The sequence below is a fragment of the Durio zibethinus genome, chromosome 11 (genome assembly GCF_047325235.1).
Source record: "Durio zibethinus cultivar Kanyao isolate XHJ-2024 chromosome 11, ASM4732523v1, whole genome shotgun sequence".
In the NCBI taxonomy this organism is placed as follows: Eukaryota; Viridiplantae; Streptophyta; class Magnoliopsida; order Malvales; family Malvaceae; genus Durio; species Durio zibethinus.
Window position 1 is genome coordinate 16,817,414 of NC_143172.1, and position 24,091 is coordinate 16,841,504.

Here is a 24,091-nt window from a genome sequence, read left to right on the forward strand (position 1 = left end):
AGAAATTATATTCATTTGTGAACCCTAGGTGACAGGCATTAATGGCCACATCAAAATCAAAATTTTTACAAACTACGCAGCCTTTTCTTTTTGTAGTTGTAGAATTAATAACCTTCCTTACAAATCAATTATCAACAGCTGTGAAACGAAATGGAAAAAACAATACAAAGGGTACGTCAGCCACTTTTTGACCGTCGTCTGCACATTTCTTTAGATCTTTAAGGATCCCCAACAGAGATTGCAGAATCCAACCACTTTTTGCTTTGTACAAAATTAAACGCATTATTCTTGGGGCACACAAAGACATATGTACGAAGTGCGCAGTGATTAAAATGTGGGATCCTCCTGCCCCATCAGAACTGATATGACACCTATCCCAAGCACTTCAGTTGAAAAATATATGTAGGAAATTCAAATGCAAAGTTCGATTGTTTAAGCAAAATATATATATATATATATATATATATAGAAATTCAAATGCAAAGTTCGATTGTTTAAGCAAAATATATATATATATATATATATATATATATAAAGCTAACGCATTTCCACGGCAGCTGCATCCAATTTCTATGTTTTAGAGAACCTGTACACCACACCTGTTTTAGTTAAGCTCTAAAAGGTTACCAATCAAACTTTTAGAAGATTGGAATCTGCAGGACATGGTTTTTCAAAACTCTTTACCACACCATGCCCGTATTATGATGGAAGAGAAAACAGTAACAGGAGAAGGAAAGAAAAAAGAGGCACTTAATTCAAAATAAGAAGGTTAATATTTAAAACTAAACATCTACATAGAGCTAGGTCCAAAAAGTCGATCCAGCAACATATCAATGGTGACATTATAGGCCAACTACTCAGACTATGACTTATTCAGTGTCTTGTTTTTAATTTTTATTCGGAATTTGGGCGGCGCTGAAGTACCTTCTTTTGGCTCGCTCCTGGTTTCCGCCACTTTGTGGGGGTCACTTGGTTTTAATTGCACGGTTGCTGAACTGATATCCACTTCCTCCTTTTTACCAGGCAAATCTGTTAAAGACGTCGCTTCCTCTTTCTTATCTCGCAACTCAGTTGAAGTTGCCTTCACTTCACTCAGTAGCATTGCCATCTCCTTTTCCTTCTGTTTTTTCTCCTTTTTCAATCGCTTCTTCTCTAAATACTCGGGATTATCTCGGTCTCCTTTATGGTCTTCCCGCTTTCGTTTATTTTCCTTAACTTTCTTCTCCTTCTTCTTCTTCTTCTTCCCCTTCTCCTTCTCTCGGAATGGAGAATCCACAGCACCCAACGAAAAGCCATCATGTCTTGAAACTGATAGTGTTTGTAGACTCGCATACTTCTGTGCTTCAGCATCTACGTAGTTATCTTGAATGATGCTAGGCGATGAGGGATCATCAGGGTGCACCGAAACATTATCTGAATCAGCAGTACACTGAAGTTCCTTTCCAAAGTTGTCACCCTCACTTGCAATTTTTGCACTCCCAATGCTAGCAGTAATCCGAGACCCATGATCATGAAATGAGTTGACTTCTTCAATATTTTGATTGCTAATGCTCACAGCCTCAGCTGAATTTCTTTGGGGTGCATCCACTGAAACAGAACTGGTTGCACCCCGATCAGTATCATGATGCTTTCCTTGTGATCTCTCCCCACCCTGAGATCTTTCGACGGTACCATTGTCAGCTTCCTCTGCTTTACTGGTTGTGGCAGACTGCTTGACCCTAATCTTGACTACAGCTGTCTTCCTCTCATGACTGTTGGAAACAGTATCCAATTCCTTTGACGCTTCTGGAATTGCCGAGGTATCATGCAGGCTTGGGTTGTCCGCAGAAGGTTGAGAAGGCTTCATCTCGGCAACAAGAGCTGCAAAATTATTCTTCTGCTCATGGCAAATCTCCACATCACCAATACGTGGTAACTTATCTTTTGGCAGTCCATAAAGTGTAGGGGATCTGAAAATAACAGCTCAAAACTTACTAAATTTTTATTTGAAAATAAGACAAACATATTGGATTCTCAAAAAGAAATTACAAATTCAAAGAAAAAAAAACAGAAAAGAAATTACAAATTTCTAATATAAACTTCTTATACATAGCAAAAATGTTTAGAGAAAAAAAAAAACAGCAGAACAAATCAAATTCAACAGTATATTTATTCGCATTGGACCATAAAAACAAAAGAAAGAAAGAAAAGAATTACTAACAAGCTCCCAAATGCAGCCACAGGAAACTAGGTTTTCTCATTCTTTGACGTCGTTGCAATTTTTGGCAAATCAGAAGTTTTAAATGCTGGAGCAAATCTATAATTTTCTCACAATTTCAGCAAATTAGGGGGTATACAGCTACTTTAATCGAGTCTCAAGCTTCTAGAGTTTACACAAAGAGTTTAAATTTATTTACATGTAATTAAACTTTGACAGTTACGTATTTGCGTTGGGTATTCCTGATTCATGCAAGTCAAAGAGAGGTTATTTCTATTTTGTTCTATTTCATTTTATTGCTAGAGAAATGGACTATCTATGTTTATGGATTTCATTCCATCGAGCCACAAGAAACTCCGCTAACTCACTGGAAAAGGAAAAGAAGCTAAAATATTTGGCCCTATGTGCAGATTCAATCAATTCGTGCTGGTTACTCCAGTTATACCATAAAAGCTCTATTCTAACTTCTTCCAAGAATCTTCAAACCATCATTTAACCGTTAACCTGCAGATACCAACCCTTTTCCCATAACTGAAGACCCTAAACTCAATAAGATTTTGAAACAAAAACTCAGTACAAGCCACATTGGAAGATCATCTCAATCATGTCCACATCACCCCCCATATGGGACTCTTCTTGACATCCTTACTAAAGAAAATTACCATAATATGCCAAAGCTAGAATTGTATACTAATCATGGTCAACATATTCATCTGCTTATCAAATAGCAGGAGTCCGAGTGCATCAAGTAAGCAATGAATCAACAGGAAAACCTTCAAAAGACTCAATAATAGTAACAGGATTATATGCTTTCAATCATCAGATGCATTTTCTTCCCAGCAATATTATCAACAAATATGAAACAACCATATATCCAAAGGAAAGCTTTAATCCTAAAGAGACAAATGATAACGTATATACCCACCGTCCTGCAAGAACTTGTAAAATGCAGAACAAGTAGTGCCGGAGAAATACATTATTGAATGCTGTACGGCTTTCTAAAAGCTGAAGCAAAGCCACAAGAGTTGTTTCCTTAATATCCTCATTAGAAACAGATCCAGCTTGTATCTGACATAACCGCATAGCATGCACTCCCAACTTTACCTGCCCTGCAATCAGAGAATGTATAACAAAATCAAATTTTAAATGAGTACAAAGTACAATTAAATATTACCAAAAAAGAAAGAAAGAAGAAAGAAACACAGTTTTTGATTTATACTGGAGGGAACCTCTTAAAGAAGGCTCTTCCTCTATATATTTGATAAACAACAACAACGCTGCATCGATGCCATTGCAATGGAACTCAAGATCAAGGAGTGCTCTGCTTGCTTCTATTCGAACTTGCCAGATTGTCTCGAAATCTCGAAATGGTTTAATTAGTTCAAAGACATGATCCTGCAGCGAGAAACAAACTCTATATGTAAATTATAAAGAATTATGCAAAAAATACATTATCAGCTAAGGAACCAGAGAAGGACACACTAGATGGATGAATCCAGACAGCTTTAATGCAATTTGAGCCAAGGTTCGGATGCAACTGGTTGTCAATATCCCATTGTAACTAGGCATCAACCTGGGAAGCAGCATTTCTAATTAGACGCAAATGACAGGAAGATTATGTGGAACAATTGGTCTTTATCAAACAGATCAGAAGAGAATCATCACCTGTCAAATTGCAAAAGCCGATCGATGCGCTTGAGAAGAGAAGATAAAAAGACCATACTCTGAAATAAGGGAAAGGAAGAAACAAAAGCAGATAGGTTAGCCTTCTGATGTTTGCTTTAGGAAATGGCATAGGTGATGCATGACCAAAACCAAAATCTAGAACATTGGTAAAATATTCTTTACTCATGACATATTCAGTAAGCCAAAATGAAATTTAAGAAAAAAACAAACTTTCCAGAATGGAAATTGAAAGAATTAACTGTAGCAGTAGCACCAGAGGAAAGCAATTCTTATGCATTTTCAGATTTTCACATGCATCTGTCCATTGCACATGCATGTATGAGGATATGAGAGCAAGAGAGGAAGTATGCTGATGATGAGGGACTGATGGTTAATTGGTTATGAATAGGTTTCCCTAATTTTCAGAAGCCTAGAATGGGGAAAATTAACCCACACACAACAAGAAAGGCTCTAATTTCTTAAGGATCATGTACTGTTATTTAAACGGTTATTTCTTGTAGGTTATAGAACAGGAAAAAGAAACACATTAGCAGGAACTTATAGAAGAAAAAAACCCACAGTAGTTTAAACAAATTAAGAAACAAAACGGAAAGGTATTAAAAGTAAAATTATATTTATAAACCTGTTGCCCAAATTCGAGTTCACCAACTGACTGCACTACTGCAGCAAGCCAGAATACGTCAGAGTAAGGATTCCCATTATTATCATTATACTGTCCAAGAGAAGTGAAAAAAAAGAAAGCCAGAATAAGAAAGGGGATAAAGTATCAAGCGTAAGAACCAAAGCAAATAAATAAAGCACTGTTTGTAAAAATAAACAACCATACCACATTGTCATTGATAGTGAATCACATCATACAGAATGCATTCATTGCATGCTAAATGATGCAAGAGTAGAACAATAAGCAGTGCATGATTACTAATATTCACAAAATGTAAAGTATGATTCTCCCAAAAGTTTTAAGAGCGATCTCTACATTTATGCATGAACTAGAGAATTACTACAAGTCCTTTGCTTGACATGCTGAAATTCTTTCATTCAATTCAATATTATGGGTCCCATTCCACATCTTCAACCTTAAAAATCTTTTAACTGATTTAACTGTCGCAAGTCATACACAATACACAGATGCATGAAATTAGTTATACACAATTATTATTCATCTTTAAGGTTATTGTCTAAATGTCTCATTTATTATTTGCTTCTCTTTGACATTGTGAAGTATTAGCACAAGCCTTTTTAACTAAGAGAAAGGAAGTCCTAGTCCCTCCAAGTCTCTTTCTGTGCATGGAGAACCACCTTATATAGCACTTCAATGGCAGAAAATATGTTATATTAAGTAGAAATATTGATATTAGTTGATGCTCACAATGTAAATGAGACAAAATAAATGAATCATTTTATCATGAATATTACTGTTCAAGAAATCTGTAACATCTTTGACCATCCAGATATGGTTGTTGATGCTTTGTCTAGATGTAGAGATGAGGGAGGCCAAGATTGTGCAGAAGTTAACTTAGTATATTTTGCGGAGTCTATGGAAGGAGTGATAGCAGAAATTGACAAAATGGAAAGCCTTATTTTTGTGCAGTCTTCTGCATGTCGTACATGTTTTTCACTTTGCCTACCCTACCAAGACACATGCTATGCTCGATGTCCTTTTAGATCTCGCAGAAGTTCAAATTTTAGAATTTAATTTTTGCATGTAATTTATTATTCTCTTTGCATACTTCTCATCTAAACTCCCATGCACTTTGTTATGCTCCTAGTGATTTCTCTCTTCAACAGTTTTTATCATCCAATACAAAGGTCTCTTCTAAATTTTGCAAAACATTTTTAACTTTTCGCGGCTAACATGCAATAATCATGTATAAAAATTAGAAATATAATATAACATTACACATGCATGACATATTGAAAACAATCTAACAAATTTTGAAATTTTGGAAATGAAGCATAAAGTCTCATATCCTCTTTTTCTTCAAATTTCTTTTTATTTAGCTTAGTTTTGTTCTTTTCAGTTTCATCTAATGCATATTCTCTTGTACATTCATTCTTTTACATAACATTACATAAAACACTAAGACAACATAAATTAGACATAATAATGCTTGCCGACTAACCAAAACCTCAACATACATACATAAAATTTGTATTGGAGGTTCACACTAACAGCATTCTTGTAAAAATCAAAACTTATCTTGCAGAAAAAATTGAAGACTAAAGAAAGAGGTATTATAATCGACTAACTACTAAGTTATCCACCTTAAAATCAATTGGAAGTAAGTGAAAAAGTTCATCCTGAATATAAGATCTGAACAAAACCCAAACCAATTAATTTAGGAAACATTATTACTCAACAAGTGATGGTCAAGGGGAGTTCAAACAGTTTTAATGAAGAAAATTGATCAAGAACTGCAACTGAAAGACAAGAAAATAGCTCAAGTATTCACTCAAGTAGTTATAGCCCAAATTTAATAACGCTTTATTTGGTAGCTACTTTTGCCATTTGCTTGTAACTTTCATAAGCAAAAAACAAAAAATGCATTTGGATTAAAAAAAGCAAATATGATTTAATCAAAAATTAAAATTGTAAATTATTGTGGGGAATAAAAATACGGAGAACAAAAATACAGAAAAACTATGTTAGAATTGGTGTTGTATTTTGGTTATTAATTTTCAACTATAATGAATTTTTCTTGTTACCATTTGCTTTTTCATTTAAAGAAGCAAAAGAACATAGCAAAAAGTAAGCAGCAAAAGCAGCAACGAAATAGAGCCCAAGTAACTGCAGAAGAGCTGCCGAACAGGCAACATGCTTAGTATCTATATGAAATAGGCAAATGTTCTGTTTATGCCAGAATTTTAGAGTTCAAAAAAATTGAGAAGTTAAATCACGAATTTATATGAGTTTAAAATCTTTTTAGCCAGATCAAATGATCATCCTCCCCAAAAGAAGAAAAGCAAAAGGAAACAATTAAAACTTTACGGTTCTGCTAAGAATTTTTTTTTTTGGTTGGTTTGGATGGGTTGGGGGGGTGGCTGTGGGGAGAGGGGTCAAGAAATGGCTAACTGCAAAAGTTTCATCAAACAGTAAAAGGCCCGGCAATACAGGATCTAACAAGGATATCGCATTACAGTCTTCTCAGTCAAAATCTCATAATAGATCAGCAACTTCATGCCAAACAATTCACCGGGTGTAATCTACCAAGGAAACTAAAGTTCTTGAACAAGTTTTGGAACATTTATGAAGATGAATGGGATTCTATGAGAATTCTTTTGAACAAATTCTCACATTCTTCAGAGAATTCCCAAAGCAAACTAAAAAATGCAAGTTTTACTCTATCCCCTTCTCCCTATTCTCTCTGCTTCTGGTAAGTTAACAATGCAAATTACCAAAGAAATAAAGGCTCCATTATTCCATGCAGCACCAATGAACCATGCATCATTGATTTAATCACTCAAACGTATTTTATATATTGCAAAATTAGGAAGCCAACCGCCTCTTTTTTCTCTTTTATTTACAAGTAAACCATGCAAATCAAAAGAAAGAAATAAAGTTTCTATCATCTTATGCAGCAACTGGCAGCTTCGTATCATTGGTTACTTGTTCAAAGATATTTTCTACATAGCAGAATCAGAAAGCTGCCACTAATGTAGATTGATTTGTATGACTATTCAATAATCTTGTTGATGCTTTTAAAATAAGTGATGGCCAAGGAAAATCCTACCTTCAAAAGTTGCAGAACAAACTCAACAGCTTCTCTTGGGCTTTTCCTGTCTGCAGCTCTTACCATAGCTACAGCACGTGGGATGGCCTAAGAAACAAAAGAAAACGAAAAAAAAAAGTTTCAGAAACTCTCAAAAATTACATTTTAGTTATAAATTTAGCAAACCAGACTTTAGTAGCAATACATACGAGAGGCATCTCAAAGTAATGACAGTATACTGGACATTGTTCACTTCTATCTTCTAAGCCAGAGTGAGCCCAAAAAGTTCCATGTGGAAACTAGAGTTACCTAATTTGCCTAAAAGCTCCACATGGAAAAAGGAATTACCTAATGTTTACTATTTTGGAGCTTTATCGTCCCTTTTCAAATCATTAGATTAATAATTTCTCACATAGTGTTTGATTCAACCTCCATAAACCAACAATTGCACATGCAACAGAGGCATCCAAGCTAGTTATAGTGTCTTACAGAAACAACATCATAAAGTACGTAGTTTACCACATAGCCTACCTCATTGCATTACCTCAAGAACAAAGTACTCTGGAAAATCACGGAAGTCATTTGGTCTGGCAAGTTCAGCAGGAGATGGAACTTCTTATAAGGTCATTTTAACAATCATTGATGAAATGAGACTGTAGTTTAAGAAACTCACTTCGGGAGTCCAATATCAGCATCGAACCTTCGACTTTTATAAAATTTCACCAGATGTTGCAAACCAGTAAAATCAGTTTCCTGCCAGACAATGAAATAAACCTTACATGTCTAAAGCAAATGTATAAAAATAAAAAGGATGATGACAAAAGCCATATTAAATATGCAAAATATTAAAGAAAAGTTGAACAGCACAATTACTTTTACTATAGTTTTAAAATTACCAAACAACATTAAAAATTAATACTAATTGTGTTACAAATTATAATATATCTCACTGCTGAACAACCAAAGAAACAATTTCAAGCTCCATGTTCATTATATGTGAGAGTTAGACGTTAATAGAAAATATCAATCCATGCCACATTTAAAGCATCATGCAACAACTCCAAAATTCAAGTTAAGAATAATTTTAGTGAAACTCAAGAAAACATGCAATTGTTACAAAATAAGATTCAAAATCATAACATAATTTTCCAATAAAAAACACCTAAAGCTACTAATTTTGGTTAACATTGCATAAATAAATAAAATTTCATGACAACTATATTAATGAATATCACAAAAATGCTGGCAATGATACCTCAGAAGATGTACTAGCCAATGCAAATGCTGCCTCGATTCGAACTCTCCAGAAGGCCTTGACACCACAAGAAAAATTAAAATGAAGGAATTCCACTTAGTACAACTCATAACTAAGTATGTCTTTAGAGAGCAGAAAGAACCTTGGAATCAGTCAGGAAATTATTCAGAGCCTTGACAACAGAAAATGAAAGCTCTGGTAAAGATTCCAAAGCTGTGATGGCTTGTGCCTGCGCAACAACATCTTCATCCTTCTCTAACTGATTAATCTGATAATTTTACCAATTTTAAGAAATTAGTACCAATTGACAAATTAAAAAATCATTGGAAGTGACTTATAAACAGAAACAGAAGCAGATAAATCACGGCGAACAAAATAAGTACAACAACAGAAATCTTGAATTAAGCAGGTTCCTTGTTTGATTTTATCAGATACAATTAGTTTTTAGAAATCTTTCCCTTTAATCCAATTTTTTTGTCAGAGACAAATAAGTGGGCATCAGCAGGTTAAAAAAAGATTTCAAGTATAAATTTAAAACTTGTTGAAGTATTTGAATACATTGTAATGCTATAGTCTACCTGGGAGGTATAATAATACTAGAGCATATCTTAGGTTAGACTTTTGCTTGTTAGGCTGGTTAGCCACAATTTTACAAGCTAACAAGAACAGAGTTGAAATTATGGCTTAATTCCTTAGGGTGATCCAACACATGAAGGGTTAGAAAGAATGCTCTCCATAATATCCTACAAACTCAAAGTAAGCTTGTTTTAGTTTCTTACTTTCTCTATATAATTCTTCTTTTTCATATAAGGCAAATTCAAGTTTAAAAAATGCAGGATTAAAAAAAGATTTCAAGTATAAATTTAAAACTTGTTGAAGTATTTGAATACATTGTAATGCTATAGTCTACCTGGGAGGTATAATAATACTAGAGCATATCTTAGGTTAGACTTACGCTTGTTAGGCTGGTTAGCCACAATTTTACAAGCTAACAAGAACAGAGTTGAAATTATGGCTTAATTCCTTAGGGTGATCCACCACATGAAGGGTTAGAAAGAATGCTCTCCATAATATCCTACAAACTCAAAGTAAGCTTGTTTTAGTTTCTTACTTTCTCTATATAATTCTTCTTTTTCATATAAGGCAAATTCAAGTTTAAAAAATGCAGGATTCAAACATTTGAGTTTCATTAAATACAATCTTCGAACTTATCAAAAATGTAATTGATTGAGCTTACAAGTTTGTTGCCTAAATTACTGTTAACTCAGAAAGAACACTAAGCAAAAATTGGATGTTAAATATAACATGTTTACAATTTTCAGATATTCTATGAAAACTGCAGTTAAGCCTACAAACTTTTTAATATGTGATAAAATTAAAGATGATACTGGCTATATTTCCATACAGACCTCATTTAGAACATAAACCTTCAAAACATCTTAAAATTCAATAAAGGTTTTATTAAGTTCACCAAAGCTTTGGGAATTAATGTTTGAAGAAACAGTTCATGGTTTCGTTAACAGTACATAGATAACAGGTACAGGTGAAAGCTCATTACTAAACAGCATTCCATTCATGTAAAATAAATTGGATGTCATCACACGTGAATTATTTTCGAAAAAGAAGAAAAGAAAAGAAGAAAATTCAAACAAAAAAGGTGAGTTTCCAACAAATTTAGCAAAAAAAATACTAAGTAGATTAGCATGCCATCTTTGATATTGACACTCCAATGTTGCATCATCCAAAATATTGAAACATGAGTGAGTGGTTTTACGACATCAGTTATTTGGAAAAAAAAACAAGAATGGAGAGGAATAAGTATGAAAATCTTTCCTTGTTGCATGGGAGGAAAGAAAGGGATTATATACAAGATAGAGGAAGGCTATTTGCGTATGAAAACAACTAAGAGGACATTGCATGTGTTATAATCACATTTTAGGGAAAAGCAACCCTTTCAATTTAGCCCTAGAAAAAATTTCAAGTCCAACTAGACTATTGCCGTGCATAATATGATATGATGATCCTAGCAAAGATAAAGACTATGATCATATATCCTTCAACAGATTCAAATGGGGAATATTTCATGTGCATCCAGAATTTCTATTTCTTTGTCGTCAATAAGAGGTGGGTTTAATTATCTAGGGTATAATTAATGGAATAAGAAATTGATTTAGACAATCTAAGCTGGATGAACACAAGAAAACAGGTGTTATATTCCTGCAAGGACAGTTGGTGAATGATAGAAGAATTGTCAACCTTTGGCTAAAAAATGTTAAGTAGGAACATCTCTGCAGTTTGGTTAAGCATTTTACAACCATGCAGAGAGTAACAACCAATAATTCCCCCTAATTGTAGGAAAAGTAAACCTTAAATCAACAAAGATATATAAGAGGAAGATATAACTTAATAAACCTTAGGCACTTAATGATCTTGAAACTGTCAAGGAACATGTCCTGGCAAGTGACCTACTTCAGGCTAAGGTTATGCAAAAACATTGACAAACTTCAGCTAGAAAGGAGAACAATAGCTTCTTACCCACATCTGTACAGGTTGATTAAAATGAATTTCAGCAAGATATTCCATCTCCGGATCTGCCCTAATCCACAACAATGGGGATTCTACACTGCAAAAGAACAATTAACCATAGAAGAATGTGTTAGCTTGATCTAGAACAAGATATACAACAAAAGCCATACATTGAGATAATAAAATACCTAGAGCGCATATCTACAGTGGGTATATCACCATTATCATCAGAGCCATCAGGTTTTGAACCCTTTTTAGGCTTCTGGTAGCGTCTAGCAGCAAGCTTTGAGTGGCATGCTATTTCCAGCAGCTGCCACGCATCTCCAGCCATTGGAAGATCCGGATGATCAGACATGCCGTCAAGTTCATAAACCCTGACAGTCATAACGCCAGGCCATCCGATATCACCATCACGGTTTTCAGAATCAGGGTTAGCATTTAGAACTGATACACTTGAATCAATTGTGGCTGTGCATTCCCGCAAAACAGCCAACTCAATGATATTTTTCCGCTTGTTGTAGGAAAACCCCATCCTTACAAAATTAAGGGTAAAAAAGAAAAATAATATTTAAGCAAATAAAACCAGTAACAGAATGCCAAATGCAAAAGACATGAAATGCCTGATTCACTTAAATCATACCTGAGCACCGGACATCCATATGATCCCACCCACCGAGGAAAAAATTCTTTGAGAAACGGACGCTCCAGATTTCCAATTTTGTTAGCAAAATGCCGGAACTGCATATAACAGTTTATCTGTTAATTAAGGAAATATACATGCAACTAATTTGTATCTAAATGTTAAATAAAACTATTACAGACTTTCATGAAAAGAAAACAAATTCCTCACATTTCCTGTTATCCACAAAAAATAAACATAAAAATATAGCCATGCAAAACAATAAACAACTTAGGATCTGTTGGGGATTACTTTTGTTTTGTCTTCCTATTTGATATCACTTTCTTTTTTTTATTTTTGCCCCTTTTTTTTTTCTTTTTTGCAAACTAGAGGAAAAACATGTTTGGTGAGTATGTTTTCATTTTGAGAAAAAAATCTGAAAACAAAATTTCTGAAATTGTTACAAGCAAGAAATTGTTTCTAATATTTTCGAAATCTTTTCAGCACTGTTCACCAGGTGGGTAAGCCAGGGTTAGCAGTACCCAGTGAGAACAGTGCCAAATTTTTACTTAAAGATCAGAAGAGTCTAAGAAAATTGACAGGGGAAGGGCTCAAACCCCTGCAATTTCACTAATTCAAGCTTCAGCCACTTTTCCTTATGGACCCTTGCTGTCAAATTACTGCATCAAAAACATTATGGCCAAGCATGTTCTCAAATTCAATAAGTTTCAAATGAAGCAAAACAAAACCGTTCCAGAATATAAAACACAAAATTTGAAACAATGGAACCTTAGTTATTTAACAAATAGATTCTGTAGATGCCTCTAATTTAAAAATTAACGCCACATCAACATTTTCCATAATTATTGTCATTATTGCTGTTACTAAACACTTTAATTATTGTATTTTGAAATCATACTTGGTACTAATAAATCTCTTTTCCAAATATGTAATGATATGCAGGCCAACCCACAAACTACAATGGAGAATTTGAGTTTCAGCATAAATGCCCAACCTAATTAAGGATTATTAACGACATTGAATTAGCTTGGGAGTTGAGATAGGATCTCAACAAAAATTCCAAGCTTTGGAGTAATGAAAAGAAAAAAAAATCAGTTTGGTGCGCTTCAAGATCATAATCAGGTTCAATTTTTAGCCTCCTCTACATAGCTCAAATACCGTTGTGCCATCCAATGCCTGCCTGACAACATCTTAAAAATTAATTTTCCCATTTGTCAACCGCATTTATAGTCTAACAACAAACTTCTCTATTTTCTATTTTACTAGTTACTACTCCAAAAACACTTTCTCCATGAGCAATCTTGCCTAACACATCTAATTACGACCTATAGTCTCAACTAAATGCTCACACATTCTCATATCAACATTTGCCCACTAACAAGTTCACTGCACTGAGAACAATGTCAGGGGATTTACTTTGAAACTACTTTTACCTTCAACAAAGTGTTTTCTTCTGACATTGTTTCCCTTATGATAATCATGAATTATAACTATTTTACCACTTTTTACCAAACAGAAAGAATTGGAGCAACCAAAAAATTTCAGTTACATAGGTTTTCAGTTAAAATAGTAGACATCTTTTTTTTTTTAATGAAAATTACAAATACAAGTTACAATCATAATCCACTATCACATCCATATAAAATATATCATTGAATAATCAACTAAAAAACTAGAACATAACTAGACAACCAAACCCAAACACAATAGGACTTGAACCTAGGACCTCAAGGTTCTAGGCCCCCTCCACGCCATTAAGCTTAGGCATCATTGGAGACATATCTTGTCTTGTTAATTAAATTTGTCAAAAACTTAATCTAATTGATCAAACTGACCTACAGCTCGCACCTAGAACAGATAGGCATCAGGTTATGCCTAGTAAGTGCCATCATGTAAAGAAAACCATATATAAGAAAACTGAAAATCAGTAAAAACACTGAAAGGTAATTAATAAATAGCTGGTACATAGATGAGAACCAAGAAGTAACAAAATATGATCACCTCTTTCGTACTAAGAGACCTCACAGGGCAAGTTGTATTTTGTGCACGATAAATTATTGCTTGCAAAATCTGCATATGACAAAAAGAAAACCAAGAACAAAAGATTATCAACAAAAGAAGTTGATTCCACAATCCACGCATTGAAGACATTAGAATTAGGACGAGCTGGGATAGTTATATGATTTGTATTAGCGCCCCCCCCCCCCCCCCCCCCCAAAAAAAAACATAAAATCCAAATAAGACAACTACAAGAGTCAAGACGAAAGGCACACACCTTTTTGAAGAAGTCAGGTCCCATCTGCTTTTCCAACATCTGAAGAATTGCCACCTTCAAGAGAAAAAATTAATCAACAAACGGCCAAAAGAAAAAATAAAAGACGATAGTGTTTGTGCTCCCTTGGTTGTTTCTGACTCTTCCACTTGAAATTGATTTTATTGGTATTTGCTTCCAGAAACAAAAAGTAAAAAGTCCATTTTGAAACAAGAGCAGATAACATTTTTGACAAATTAATATTAAAAATTTAACTTTTTATCAATATCATAATGCATGATTATACTTGTATATGAAATAATTTTGTTTGAATGAGTGTTACATTTTAGCCATTTACTGGTTTAAAAAAAAAATTATTTGCCCTTTATCCTCAATATTTACCTTTTTACATACTTTTTTGGCAACTTTTGAAGAAGTACCAAAAGCAACAACTAGATGAAGCCAAAATTATTTTCACCTCTTTCTCAACCTCACTGCTTAATTCAAGGTTTATTTCATCATTTCCAGTCAAGAAATTTAAGTTACTGTAGTCAACAATTACAGAGTAACCATAACATCAAAAAAAAATAATGTGCAATAATTAGAGTCTTACAGACTTCCATGATCGTATATTTCCAAGCAAGCCAATGGAATGGGTTCCATACAAATCCTTGCAAGCAAAAGAAGAACCTAAAGCTGTTGCACCACTATCATCTGCTTTGCAAACAGCACAATTTGCCTATATTTCCATGAATAAAATAGCGTTAATTTGCATCCAATGTGAAAAATTAACAATTTACATATAGTTGCATGCTTATCTCCTAACGAGAGGACAACATTTAAAACAAAACTAAAGCATACTTAGAATAATTTCATACCAATATCACATGCCCACTTTCCCATCCATACAAAAAAATTGAAAATAACGATGCTAAATTTTAGAAAGCTTTTAAATATCAACCTCCAGTACCATTTGAAACAAAAAAATTTGTAATCTTATTCTCAATACACCAACAGTGTAACAACCATTGATGCTACTTTTGGTTGTAGAAACACAAATACAAAGCGAATTGACAGAACCAGGTGGAGCAGGCTGGGGCTGCACCCCTCTCCTCAACCACCAAGATTCTGAATGCAGAAAGTAGAACTGGTACTCTTAAGCTCCTTAATCAGTAAAACTGAATTCAACAAGTTAGCTGCAGAAACAGAGCTGTTATATGCACATAAATCAAGAAATCATGAATATTTGGCTGATGCAATCTTTGGTAGGGAAGTCTAACATAATTCATCCAGAACCTCAATACTTTGATGGAACCGCGCCCCCCCCCCCCCCCCCCCCCAATTGTAATTGTTATTTATTAAAACCAAGTTAATTGTATCAATTCTCATAAAGTCTCTTAGTGAGATAAATTTTATAGCAATCACAGGGATAGTCCTTAATAAGAAAGAGGAAACAATATAAAAAAAGGGGAAATTTTCTTTTTGTGCTTCTCCCTAGATTAAAATGGACATACAAAAAGATTGATACTAATATACAAGTAAAACTCAACAAAAGATATAAATGTGTGCTGTGTTCATCTTAGCATTTTTGTTTTTAGTAAATGTAGACTGCAACCATTTGCTTTCTTTAAACTCTCTTTGCCAGCCACTGCACAGATTATGAACTTTTTAATTGTTATTGGAATGGAACAATATCATGTACAAGCAAAAGGGTGAGAATGCCTAGTCAGCTTCAGGATTCAGGTTTGGTTTATCGAGTATAAGATGTTAATATAAAGGAACAAATCTAGCACTAGCAAGAATGGAATGAAGGAAAATGCCATGAATTGCAAAAAGAGATTTAAAGTATTCACTAATCTACATGCAATAAGGCTTTTATAGGAAAAGTTAGCTACTACAATCAGCTTCTCCAATAATTTCAATCTTTCAGAACCACAAGATGAAGTTATTCGCATGGCAACAGATATAATGCGCATGGTATTTACATGCCTCCATAGAAACCAAACCTTGTATCTTCGATACCGTGCCTCGTTATTTCCCAAAAATTTCTTGATAAACAAATCAGTCAAAAAACCAGCAAGACCATCCAGCAGCCACTCTGACAATAATAATAAAGCACCATATGAGCACTAACAGATACTTTTCTCCAAAGTTTATCAAAATAAATTAGTGCTTATCAATTAGTTCAAATATCAGTCAAGCATTACAGGTAGCCCTTATCAATCAACATACCATCATTTGGTGCCTCTGGAGTAATATATACCCCAAACCACTGTCTTGCAAGGGCAAAAGCAAGTTTGATGCATGTGTCTATTGTCTGTCAAGTCACAAATTTACTTATCAACAACAAAGGACAAGAGAGTTCGTGAAATGGCTACATTATCAAAGATATAACAATGAAGACGTGGTATACATTGCAATTCATGCACATATAGAAGTTCAACTAACCTCTAAGGACAATAGACAATAAAGCAACCATACAAAAAGCAGAAACAACCAAAATTTTAGAAAGAAACAAAAATAGCATTATAAATGAGACATTTTGCATTGTAGTCCCTATTAATTGTCAAACATCTAAACTAAATCTAATTTGAAACATGGGAAAGAGTATCATGCATTTAAAGGTCATAACAAACCCAAATCAAACCAATAAAACATCAACTAACCATCCCCCATAAAGTAGGCTTATAAAACAGTCAAGCCAAACAAAATTATAACATGGACTAGAAACCTACACTTTAATACCATTTTTAAACATACAAACTAAAATTAATTGCAGCCGATGTTAAAAGTAAGATATCCTTCTTCAAATGGTTCTGGTTTGATTTTAACCAAAAATGACAAGTGAAAAAGCTAAAGACAATGGTTTGATTTCAACCCAAACTACAAGTGAAAAACATTAAAATTCTGATAATTTAAAACAGAACAAAGTTTTCTCAGGAAGCATGATGGTTGGCTTCTTTCATTCACAGCATTTTTTTTTTTTTTAATTTCATTGGATACATCACAAAGGTTGGAAGCAAACAAACACATATATGCATTCCTACAGACAATCATACGATGGTGTTTTTCTGCAAGGTTGACATCCCCCTCTGGAAAAATGATATATGAATACAACATTCAAGTGGTAAACTTGTTACTTTTTGGAGACCAATTCAACTTATTAATCTGGATTTCAAAAAAAAGAAAGGGAGAGACGACCATTTTTGTTGGTTTAATTTAATACTTAGTAATGTATTTTGCATCTTAAACTGCCTCCCAGTGTAATAATGCCAAAAAGGCTCCATATTTATGAATAAACTAATGAGTCATGAGCCCTCAGCAACATGAGTTCAAGCAGTGAGCAAACCTGATCAATGACCTTCTCATCAAATAAAACTTGAGAACTAAGGATGCTCAAGGAGGCTCCAAAATTTGAGGAGGATATTGCCATCTCAGGAGATAAGAAAACTTGCTTGTATGACCCAAATGGAAACTTTGCATCAAGATACTGCTCATACTCGCTGTGGAAATATAAAATAACCACATAAACAGTGTAAATAGGAAACTTACATGTAGATATCCTAATTATTAAAAAAAAAAAGATTTTAATAATAAAGTTAGTTTTAACCAAAGATGAAAACCTGAATGCACTATGAAAAAACTCCACTGTGTTTCGTAGCTTTGGCAAATCAGGTGGCAAACACATGTGTGAAATGAGACCATTATGCTGATCAGGGAGGATTTCAAATGGTCCAACTGCCAGGGATATCCACTGAGAAGTAACAGGAACATCTAATCTGTAGACATATGTCTTGTGAGGAGGGTCATCTCTGCTCAATACCTGCAAAATGGAACAACTAAAATATCAGAAGACTCTCAACAATAAGTGACAAATCCTTATTATTACTAACGAGAAAGATGGAAAAACGTTGGGCCCATCAAGTTCAGCAATATTGGTTGAATGCTAAAACACAATGGTTAAGAAAACAAGTAACATATTGAAGAAAACAAGGCTATACTAACCATCCTTATTCATGAAATTCAAAAATCTTAGATTATTATAAAAAACCACTGCAGTGTTCAACCGGTTATTCATCTCTACAATTGCAACACCAGATATAGGCATCAAAGTCAAGAATTCAGGAAAAATGATGCTCTTCCAAGTAGTCAGTAAGGCTGATGTTATCTACATAACTTTAGGGAACTGCTTTTTGAAATAAAAATGAAGAGCACTACCAAGAAAGTAAGCTAGATGCTAAGTACATGATTAGCCATACACTATTATTAACATATACCACTAATCCTCCTTATATGAGTAGGCTGCTTGTTTGGTGCATAGGTTAGACTCGGTAAAATAACTTCTTATTTCATTTTATATTTGTTATCATCTCCAGTCCTTTACTTGAGGGATTTGAAAGTTAGTTGGATTAGTTATCCAACAAGGATATGATTAAATAAGCCTATGAAGAGGAAAAGGATTAGATTATTCTAAACAGAAAAGATTATTTAAAAAGATAAGAGTACTTTATTATGCAACCACTAGAATAAGATAAAATAAAAACAATTTGCTTCTCAATTTTGTCTCATCTGATATTTCCCATAATCCTATGGGCCACGCAATCTAAGTGTGTTGTTTCCTACTATATTGGGGTTAGTTTGAACTGAGTTAAAGCTTTTTGCTAACCTTTCTTCTTTTATCTCTTGTATTTTCAATTTTATATGCTTTTTCAGAATTTTAATTTTGAAAAATTTATCTTTATTGCTTTAAATAAAATGCCTTTTCTATTAAGTTCAGAATGGCTGTCCACAACCACTGATCAAAAAATTTTGGCCTCCACCCTTAGTGACTGAGGATGTACTCTGTAATGCTTCCATAGAACTTTGGCTGAGAATTCACCATGCAAATCAATACTATATGCATGTCCTACAATTTTTGGCAAGGAAATAACCTAGATATCAACTAGTTATTTTTCTATCATATTTGTCTCACCTGATATAGTAAGGTCCCATTGCTGACAGCCACGAGATTATGGGCAACTGTAAACTCCAGATCATAACTGAACAGAAATACATACAGATGTAAAATGCCTAAAATACCCATATTATTATAAGAAATGACAGAATATAATCTCATTACCAGCACCGCTGATTATTGCCATCAATACAAGGAAACCAACACCGAGAACGCCTTAACTGATTATCAGTATGTACCACATTATCCTCAAAATGAATCCCTGTCTCCATTTTCTCTACCCAATAGTTAACACGAATAGATTTCACATTCTGCACCCAATACCAACCTACATGAGAAACCGGAATACCCGTAAACCTCATCAATCAAACTCACTACACACAGAATACCACCCAAAAACTTCCCTTATTTCTTTCCTTCACAAAAAACAATGATTTAGATATCATCTTGTTACTACTTTTGTTACTTGCATGAAAAGCATGCATCACAAGAAGAAAAAGCAGAAAATATATTTGTAGAACTAAAAATTTTATACATATTAAACATAAATATGTATGTTTGAATATTAGAAGAAAATTCATGTTATATACTACAATCATATTAAAAATGATGCTACATTTTAGTCATTTATCCCATTTTACCATTTTATTTTTGCTTTATAACAATTTTGAGAAAACATTGTAGTCATTTACCCCTTTTTACCAAACAGAAACCTTTCTTCTCATTTTTGTTGTTTTTGCTTACATATTTGGAGAAATCAAAACCAAAAACGGAACCAAACAAGCCCTACCACATTGATTAAAACTTTAAGTCCCTTAGCATTTAAAAGCAACTCAAAAAACAAATTTAAATTCAAAAAAAATTTTACACTAAAAAACAGCTGCAGTCACCTGCTTGACTTCAGCAGAAGATTGGTCTCCATTAGTCTCCGTATTAACCGGCTCAATTTGCATCTTATTGCAACAATTGATGAGCAAATTAGGGATCAGTTCCATCTCCAGTGCCGTAACATAAGCAGCGGCGGCAGCATCCGCGGCTGAAATCGGAGAAGACACGGCGGAGGCCCACCGTTTTTCACTATCGGCGCCCTGATTATGCGGGTAATACTCGAACTCCGTCAGGTCCCCATCCACAAGCACACTCTCGATCCCTAAATTCTCCGCATGTAATCCAACGATTCCTATATCAGGTACCTCAATTTCCAGCTGAGTGTAACTGAAAAGCAACCGAAATGACATTGTTTTAAGTAAACGGAACGATTTACGCATTTCCATAATAAAATGTAGAGACAGGGGAAAGTGAAATGAAGTAGAATAGAATTACCCGTAGATGCGACGGAGGTTCGTGTCGATGGAGAGGCAGAGCTTCTGGTGGCGAACGACGGCGCCGGAGTTAGCTGGTTTGGGGTCTTCAGGCTTAGGCTTGCGAGGTTTCGCCATGGGTCAGGGTATGTTCTTTTTGCACTCTAAAGAGAAGCCGACGAGCTCTTTGTGTAGTGGAAGGGTGGGTTTATTTATAGAGAAGTTCACGAGCTCTTTCTGTGGCCTAGCTGATGATGATCTGCCCTGGCTTTATTATTGGTTGGATCAAATACCATGGCGTGGCAAGATATGGATCGAAGGGCCAGCGGGGGAGTCTGTGGCTTAACTGCGTTTGACTTGCTTAGGATTGACGTACTCAATAGTACTATTGCTGTCCTCAATTTCTGGAAACATTAAGGCAAAAGGTTTTGTACAAAGTAAAATGTGAAATTTTTGGACAAATATTAAGACCTAATTTTCCATTGTTATTGTGTATTTGAAATAGTTGAATTTAAAAAGTGTGATAAAGTTGTTCTAAAACTTATGATTTAAAATTTTGGAGTATTTAATATTATTGTAAAAATTTATCATGAAAAATTAAAATGTTTAAAAATGCATGATGTTAAAAATATATATGTTATTTCGTCAAAATAAATTACTAATATATTTTTAATAATTTTGTCTCCAAATCATAAACTTTAAACCACAATTACACCTTCCTATTAGTTTTTATGATTGATTCATTTTTAGCGGTTAAAAAATATTTTTAACACAAATCAAAATTTATTTAGCATTTTGCTTTTACATTCAAAAGTTGCGGTTTGGAACTCAAACACAATGCCAAGTGAAGTCCAATAGTAGATTTAGAATGTGTTTGGACTAGAAAATTATAAATTTCAAAAAAGTTGAAATGATAACATTTTAAAATGCATCATTTTAAAATATTAGTATTTGTAATTATTTTATTTGAATAAGTTTATTAAAAGAAAATTTAGTCTAGTAAATTTTGATGAAATAATAATAATAATAATAATAATAATAATAATAATATGGGTATTATTAGATTTATAAAAAAAATGTATAGATATTATTAATAATATGAAAAATAAAAAATATATATTAAAGTTAAATAAAAAGCTGTTTATTTTTTGAGTTTTATATTTTATGGTTCACTATATACAATAAAAAAATGAAAATTTTGGAAGAATTTTAAAAATTTTAAAAATTGAAAAGCTACTTTTATAAGTGGAATTTCAAGAGAAATTTCTCTTAAATTTTGAAATTCTATCTTATTTTTATCCAAAATGTAAATTCATTTTTAAAATTTTGAAAACTTGATTGAAATGAAATTCTTCCTCTTTTGACAAAAAAAAATATAAATTCTTCCTCCAAATTTCCCATCTAAAGTCCTATAGTACATTTGGATGGAAAATTTTGAAAATTTATAAAATGCATCAATTCAAAATAACATAATTTGTGGTTGTGTGGTTTGAATAATTATTTTTAAAAAAATTAAATATTGGATCCTAAGAGATAAAAAATCATTATAACAGAAAAGCAATGATATTAGAGATAAAAAATAAAATAATAAAAATATGCAATATGGATATAATTAGATTTGTAAAAATGTTTAAATATTAATAACAATAGCCAAAAATTAAAAAAATATATATAAAATAAAATTTTATAGTTAAAATTTAAGAAAACAGAAGTGTAAAAAAGAAAACATAATAAATGTTAACTTCTTAACTAAAGAATTCCACAAATTCTACCTCTTTACATGGAATTTAAAAAGAAAATTTGAGCCCTTCAAAATTTTTCATTCAAATTTTCAGAATTTTGACAATTTTAATTTTTATTTTGCTAGACAAAGTAATTCTATTTTAAAATTTTAAAAGTTTTCACTACAAATGAAATCATACTTCAATATTTCTCATCCAAATACACCTTTTATTGTATTTTAGGTTTTTTACAAAAGAAATATGATACATTAAGTATTTTGGAATTTTATAAAATATAAAAATATTAATTATTTTATTTTTTAAGATTTATTGTTTTGATTTTTCTTTTTACACAATAAATATAAATATTACATATTTTAACTTTTTTAATAAATTAATTTAAATAAAAATAAGAATTTAAAACTTTATCATATTAATTTCAATGTATATTTGGAAGTATTAATTGTTTTCTTTGTTAAATAAATAATAATAATAAATAAGTTTTAAGTTAAGTTTCTACACAATGAATAAAATTTTAATTTATTAATTAATCATTTAAAAATATATATTTAAAAATAAAAATATATGAAACTATTTGTAGACACCCAATTTTAACTAGATCAACTTGAATTTATTTGATTTTTAAATTTGATTTTAATATTTCACTTTGAGCTAACTTAATTGGATTTAATTAAATTAAATTCCTTCAAGTTTATCTCGAATTAATTGTTTTCGAATTGATTTGAGTAATTTAAAATTCAATCTAATTTAATTCGGATAAATTCAACTTTGTCCGATTTTTACACTTGAATTGAATAATTCAATTTAGACCAATTTAAGCATTTTAATTAAATTAACTCATTTAAAGCTTATCTCGAATTAATTGTCAAATATAATTCTATTTGAGTCAAGACTCGATTTAATCGGAATTAATTTAAAAGTTAGTTATTTGGGCTTGAAAGCTCGATAAAGGCCCAAATTTCAATTTTAAGTGTCATAATGGTTTTGGGGACAGCTAGACGAATATGAAAGAAAAAAAATGGAGTCGCCACCAATCTCTTTTTTTTTTTTTTTGGTTAGGTGTAATTGGTCACCTATTAAAATTTATCATTTTAATAAAAATTTAAAAATAATTAAAATTTATTAAAAAGATAATTTTTAGGTATGTGAAAAACAGCTTTGTGGTCGGAAATCGGTTACACGTGAGGAAGGATTAGCACTTTTACAGTATCTGTTTAAAATGATACCAATTAATTATGTGTTATATTTTAATTATGACTAAAATGGTCTTAATTTTGGTATTTAAAATTTAATTTTCTTAATTTTCTTTGAAAACATATTTTTAATTTTAGTAAGCTTGAATAAATAAAACCTTATATTGAAAATTTTTTTAAAATATTCTAACACTCTGACAATGTTAAAAGGAACTATCTCACCTAAAGAATTTTTAAGAATCATTACTCAAAATTCTCAAAAATCTTATCATTGGTGGTTCATATTTATTTCCATAAAATATGATATCTATAATTTTAAAAACAAATAACATTTTCTAAAAACTCATTTCTATGCAATTTATAAAAGAACGAGAAATCTTTATCGAAAATTAATTTAAATACTCTATACATTGGTGGCATTTTATATAGATCTTTTTACCTAAATTTTTTAAAAAATCACTACTTGAATTTTTTTAGGATCTCATCTTCAAAGATTTTTTGTTTGTTCTTAAAAATTATTAAAAGTCATGTAATAATATAATTATTTACAAATATATTTATTTTTTAAAAAACACACTCTTATTTATTAAGACAAAATGTTCAAATTTAAAAAAATAATTAAAAAATAAAAAATTT

At 32.3% G+C, this 24,091-nt stretch overlaps 1 protein-coding gene across 4 annotated transcripts; it reads right to left on the reverse strand.

Moving 5' to 3' along the window:
• Nucleotides 1-732: 732 nt before the first annotated feature.
• Nucleotides 733-20,706, reverse strand: TAF2 (TBP-associated factor 2). Of its 4 annotated transcripts, XM_022882979.2 has the most exons (25): nt 20,543-20,706; nt 20,110-20,434; nt 19,385-19,530; nt 19,238-19,304; nt 17,889-18,088; nt 17,615-17,768; nt 16,498-16,582; nt 16,272-16,363; nt 14,879-15,004; nt 14,290-14,343; nt 14,016-14,084; nt 12,015-12,112; nt 11,563-11,907; nt 11,384-11,471; nt 8,991-9,116; nt 8,849-8,905; nt 8,267-8,346; nt 8,138-8,180; nt 7,615-7,701; nt 4,506-4,595; nt 3,863-3,921; nt 3,680-3,770; nt 3,427-3,592; nt 3,123-3,306; nt 733-1,949 (listed from the first exon to the last, which is right to left on the reverse strand). In XM_022882979.2, exons 1-25 carry the CDS (start codon nt 20,656-20,658, stop codon nt 863-865), a joined length of 4,035 nt encoding a protein of 1,344 aa, XP_022738714.2. In that variant the 5' UTR covers nt 20,659-20,706; the 3' UTR covers nt 733-862. The 4 variants fall into 4 exon arrangements, with proteins under 4 accessions (XP_022738714.2, XP_022738715.2, XP_022738718.2 ...); XM_022882980.2 differs by lacking the exon at nt 4,506-4,595; XM_022882983.2 differs by lacking the exon at nt 20,543-20,706 and having other exon boundaries at nt 19,385-19,547; nt 20,110-20,248.
• Between the last annotated feature and the right edge of the window lie 3,385 nt (nt 20,707-24,091).